Source organism: Mauremys reevesii, linkage group 18 (assembly GCF_016161935.1).
Source record: "Mauremys reevesii isolate NIE-2019 linkage group 18, ASM1616193v1, whole genome shotgun sequence".
Classification (NCBI taxonomy): domain Eukaryota; kingdom Metazoa; phylum Chordata; order Testudines; family Geoemydidae; genus Mauremys; species Mauremys reevesii.
In genome coordinates, this window is record NC_052640.1 from 6210219 (window position 1) to 6215995 (window position 5777).

The 5777-nt window shown below is 42.0% G+C and overlaps 1 protein-coding gene across 9 annotated transcripts in view; it reads right to left on the bottom strand.

The window, feature by feature from the left end:
• KNTC1 (kinetochore associated 1) overlaps positions 1–5777 on the bottom strand; it is a 75880-nt gene that overhangs the window by 64412 nt on the left and 5691 nt on the right. For all 9 annotated transcript variants that reach the window (XM_039504475.1, XM_039504467.1, XM_039504466.1 and 6 more), the window contains 4 exons: positions 4903–5054; positions 4653–4773; positions 2114–2229; positions 1629–1701 (listed from right to left, as the gene is read on the bottom strand). In XM_039504475.1, coding sequence (XP_039360409.1) covers positions 1629–1701; positions 2114–2229; positions 4653–4773; positions 4903–5034 — 442 coding nt within the window. In that variant the 5' untranslated portion in view covers positions 5035–5054. The remainder of the gene's footprint in view (positions 1–1628; positions 1702–2113; positions 2230–4652; positions 4774–4902; positions 5055–5777) is intronic.

A 5777-nucleotide genomic window follows, 5' to 3' on the forward strand; every position in this document is an offset into this window, starting at 1 on the left:
CCTGCTAAAACTAAACTAACAACATAAATTAAAAAACTCACACTAGTGTCCTGAGAGAATAGATCCTAAATTCATCCCCTTAATTCCCACCGGTCAATGCTCTCAGACCAGCAAAGGAAAGGATATCTGAAGTTACAGTCTCTCCAATGAAAATGTATCACCCCAGATACTCATATCTAGGTACTATTTGAAAAGATGCCTCAGCAAAGACAGGTAGTGCATAAAGAAAGAAACAACCAGAACCAGGTTAGTTTCAGAGGGAACATATGCCAAACAGAGAAAAAATGAATATTGATGTCAAACTTCTAAATAACAAAAAAGAACTCAAAGTACTTCACATAAAAGCCAGTCCTTGTAAAAAGACCTGCATATGATTTTTTTTTAAAGCATCCACCAGGCATTATAACATTTCAGTCACTAACTACCTTAAATAGATCTGTTAAAAAAAATTGTTTTTCCAAAAAAAAACCCACCGTTTTTCCAAAAAAAAAAAAAACCAAAAAAAAAAAAAAAACCAATAAGAGGTTCACTATATAAATTAGTACCACAAAATGTAGTTACAAACAATACAATTTGGCTTCTTCGATTAGATTAACAGAAGTGAAACTAATGACTACTAAAGACTCAATGTACTTACAATGTACAAGGGTGAAATCCTTCACCACTAAAGTTAATGGGAGTTTTGATCTTGACTTCACAGAAGTCAAGATTTCACCACAAGAATAACCAGATGCTCAGGATGGGCCTGATGCAATGTCAATAGGAGTCTTTCCACTGCTTTCAGGCCCTATTGCCTGTGCCACCTGTCAAGTGGGGCATAATAATTAATTAAAACTATATATAGGAAACCTGAGCAGCTTTCCTGGGACAGTAGCTGTGGAAAATGAAAAGTTCTGGAGTACCATCATCCCAAATAACATGCTTATCTCCCAATATTTTATAAATAAAAAAAAATTAAATATCTGAAATTAAATTTAACCAAAACGCTTTAGTAAGTGATTGTGGTCTGGATTCTGCAAGCACTTATCCATGTGCTTAACCGTACACATACAAGAAGTTCCACTGAAGTGAATGGAAATGCTCAAGTGTACAGTTAAGTACATGTATGTTTACAGGCTCTGGCCTTAAAGGAGCAATGAGACAGCCTCTTAAACAATATCCTGAATGCATGTGAATATCCACTTTTAAATATTAACACACAGCAAGAAGAGATGTACAGAAAAATGTAACCTACACAAACTAAGTGTGTTACTAAGTAGCACACTTCTCCTTGTTCTCCTGAAGTTGTCAGACAGGAGTTCAGTCAAGAGTTCAACCCTGGAAAGTGCAGAGCACTCTGGCCCTGATCCACCAAAGTACCTAAGCATGTGCTTAACTTTAAGAATACAGTTCAATGGGACTCCTCCTATGCTTAAAGTTAGGCATGTGCTGATGTGCTCTGTCAGATCAGGGCCAGAGTGATCCACACTTGCAGGGTTGAGCCCTAAGGGGTTAAAGTCCAGCTATCACAACACATACATTTTTATTACAGATAAATTACTCACGGTTAAGATCTCATACATCTTATTTTCTCTTCTGAAAGTTAAGACCAGGCTATTTTTAGGAAGAATTATAAGAAAAAAACGTACCTCCATCTGCATTATCTTTTTCTATAATAAGGTTTCGATAAGTCTTTTCATTTGCAGATTTCTGAACCAAAACCTAAACATAAAGACAAATTTTATTCCATGTTGGATTAAAATTGTGCTTATTAGGAAATAATGCATATTGTTAACCTATAATTTTTTCCCTCCAGAAATTCTGCATTAACGTGCAATTTTGAATAGGGAATTACTTTAGGGATCAATCCTGCACACTCTTAAATAAATAGTCCTTATCCTCATACAAAATGGGGCTGGGTTTTGTTTTTTGTATTTAAATAAAGTTCACTAGATCTGTTACTCACAGGACATTTTATGGGGGTGGAAAAAACGTTCCTTATAACCTAACATGCATAGTCAGCCAAAGCAAGAGTCGCCTTCAAGATACTCAGTTTATTAATATTTTGATATTTCACACAAATAAAAAAGCATGCAAGCAACTGAGAATGGAGCAAAAAAAGTAAGTTCCGTACATTAGTTAGCAAAGTTTGCTTTGATGGTACATGAATAAGATGTAGGTTACCACTTCTCTCACCGACCACAAGAAACTGTCCTTTTTGACACAAGCCAACCACATCCACTTCAGTATCTGAAAATTCCAAACCAAAATTTCAAATGTTAGATTGTCATAGACAATGCAGTTCAACCATGAATAAGTTAGTAGTGCAGCATCTCAAATTCCTTCAAATATTTATTTTGATTTATAGAAGTGCTAAGAAAGGAGCATTCTTCCACATGCTCTAAGCCAGGGGTTCTCACAACAAATTTTTTGGTGGCCTCAGAATGAGGCCACCAACTCTTGCTGGTGGCCACACTGACACTTCTCTAAAATACTTTATTAACTTTAGGAAAAACAAATAAATATGCATGTACACACATCCAGATCATTGCAATTTATTTATGTATTTATTTATTTTTTGCAGATTCAATAATAAAAATAATGCTGTGAAAAGTGATATTTGTATGTTTAATATCACTTTTCACAGCAAGTCCTGGCAAGTTAAGACCTGAGTGGAGGGGTGAGACATCAGATGCCGAGGTGATGGCTGGGAGGGGGTCACCACCGCATGGTCGGAGCCTTGGGCTGGGGGTCGGCGCCCTGGGCCAGCACCCACTGGAGCCCAGGGTCGGTGCCCACTGCCACGCAACTGGGGGTCGGAACCCAGAGCCGGCACTTGCTGCTGTGTGACTGGGGCCAGGAGTCGGCACCAGAGTTGATGCTTGAGGTCTGTGCCTGCAGCTGCACAGCTGGGGGTAGCAGTCAGTATCCTGGGCCAGCACTCGACAGAGCCTGCTGCTGCATGACCCGAGGTCGGTGTCCAGGGCCAGCACCTGCCAGAGCCTGGGGTTGGTGCCTGCTTTCGCATCACCGGGGCTGGCGCCTGGGAATCAGCACCCATGGCCAGCTCCTGCCAGAACCGAGGGCTGACATCCAGGAGCAGTGCTCAGGGTCAGCAGCCAGGGCTGGAGGTCGGAGCACACGGCTGGGGGTTGGCTGTCACCAGGGTTTGGGCCTGGTGCCTGGGGGTCTGCGCCTGCTGCCACATGGCTCGGGGTAGGGGATGGCATCCAGAGCCAGCACCTGCTGAAGCCCAAGGCCAGCACCAGGGCTCTGCACCCAGGGCCAGCAGCCACTGGAGCTCAGGGTCGGCGCTGGGGCCAGTACCTGGGATCAGTGACTAGGGCTGGGGGTCAATGCACACGGATGGGAGTTAGCGCCTGGGGCCAGCAGCTGCTGGCGGGATTAGGGGTCAGCATCACATGGCCAGAACCGGGATTGGAGCCTGCTGCCGTGCAGCCAGGGGTTGGAGGCTGGAACTCCAGGGCTGGAGCCCTAGTCTGCAGACAGGCTCCCTAAGTCCCCACTGCCTAACCACCCCAGGGCGGAAGTCCGATCCCCACTAAGACCCCCCATCCCCTCCCAGGTACAGAGCTCACCTTGCTCCTTCAGCATTATGCCCCACCTGTCTCTGGAGACCTGCTTTGCTGCCCTTGCTCCCCATGACCACCCAAGAAGCTGCTGTGGCCGCATTTGAGAAACGGTGCTCTAGGCACCCTTGATACAAGTTAAAAATACAAGTACAGCAATTTATAATAGCCCAGCACAAACCTCCCAAAATCAGGCTTGAGACTAATATAATGATTCTAAAAATTGGCCACAATTCATTTTTGTGAAGAGCTGGTAAATCACTGTTCTAATATCAACAGGGTTTTGTATTCTATGATATAAATGGTTCTATTTAACTTTTGTGTTAATATAAATCTTTTTCAACTAAAAGCACTATTAGTTGGTCATAGAATCATAGATTATTAGGGTTGGAAGGGACCTGAAGAGATCATCTAGTCCAACCCCCTGCTCAAAGCAGGACCAATCCCCAAATGGCCCCCTCAAGGATTGAACTCAACCCTGGGTTTAGCAGCCCAATGCTCAAACCACTGATTCTGTCTCACATATTACATACTTTTAAGGTAATAAAAATAGCAGATATAGTTTGTCTCCATGGTTATATAGATTTGATCTCTCCCCAGTTTGCATCTTGAGTGAAAATTGTGAGTCTTTGGATCATATCTGTAGTTTCACTTTTTGAACCCAATCCTGCAAATACACACCCCTTCATTCATGTGAGTAGTCCCACAGAAGCCATGAGGATTCCCCACATATTTAATATTAAGCTCACCCATAAATGTTTCCAGAATTGAGACTTCAAGCCTCAATCCTGCAAAGAGCTTCACATAGGTGGACCTCTGCACTCAGACACATCCCCAATAAAGTTAATAGGAGCTTTGTTAATGCCCTCTAGGGGGCAACAGAGGTGCTGTATTGTTTATACAAATTATCTGTTATAATGGTGGGGTTTTTCGTTTTTTTTTTTAATCTAGGATATATTGATGAAGGATACTTCCTGTATTTTCAGTTAAAAAATAATTAAAATAATAAAGCTGTTTTCAATTAACTGAATCCATAGGCAATTTTCACTTGCAGTTAGTTTAATTCCAAAACAATAAACTCACCAAATTGAATGTGCATCTGAAAAGACTGGCAAATGCTATCAAGAAGTGCCACTGATCTGTCAGCCACAATAATACAGCCATCACTTGAGTTGCATGCATATAGTTTTGGATTACACAAGACCTTAGAAATAAAAAGAAGAGCTATGAAATAAGCAACTAAAAGTACCTTTAAAAATACAGATAAGAGTAATGCTTTTCAACAATTCCAATAAATTCCAGCATAATAAGCTCTGATCCTGATAAATTCTACCTTTTCAGAGGAAGTTATTTTAACTAGAGTATCCTCTTGGTACAAGGCAGTTCCACATTCTTGTCTTGAACCTATGTTCAGTCGTCCACTTCCTGTGTCATCGTTTGTCAGAAGTTCAATATCATTCCACATGTTGAAGAAATTCTTTATCTCTGATAAACAGATATAAATTATAGTAGCAAAAGCTAAATGGCATTAAAGCAAAGTGACATTTAAACAACTGGTATCACATAAAACCCACTGACTTTGTCATCATACTTTGATTCTATATTTAAAGAGGATGGCACAATAAGCTGTGTGTACCCAAAGTTAAGGGACACTGTGATGGGGTAATCACACCATACAAGGCCTGCGTAAGAAAAAAGGGTCAATCAACCATGTGACAGGCTGCACCTGGAGGAGAGTCAGGACTGATAAGGTCTAACTGATGATGAAGCCCAGCTGGGCAGGCTGGCCTGGTATATAACCAAGAAATGGCCCACAAGAAGCATTTGTAGGAAGGAACTCTATGGTCACCCCCTAAAGAGGAGGTGAATTGGCAAGAATCAAGGAAGTGGTCTAGGGGCAGAAAGCCCTGGGATCCTGCTATTGACTGTAGATTCTAGCAAGAACAAGAGATATGGTAAAGTAGTTGTAGGGAGCAGAGGAAGCTCCAATGGCAACCTGGGGTAGGTTGGAAGAGAAGGGAAAAACAGCAAAGAGCCTAGGGAAACAGAAACTTGGTCTGGGATTGCTTGGACCATAGTTACTAAACATAGGGTCCCTCAGCTAGAACCCAGAGTAGTAAGTGGGTCCCCTTATTAGCCACTGGGGAAATAGCCTAGCCTGGGCAGAGGAATGGAAGACTGCCTGAGATAGATCATCCAGTGGGACTT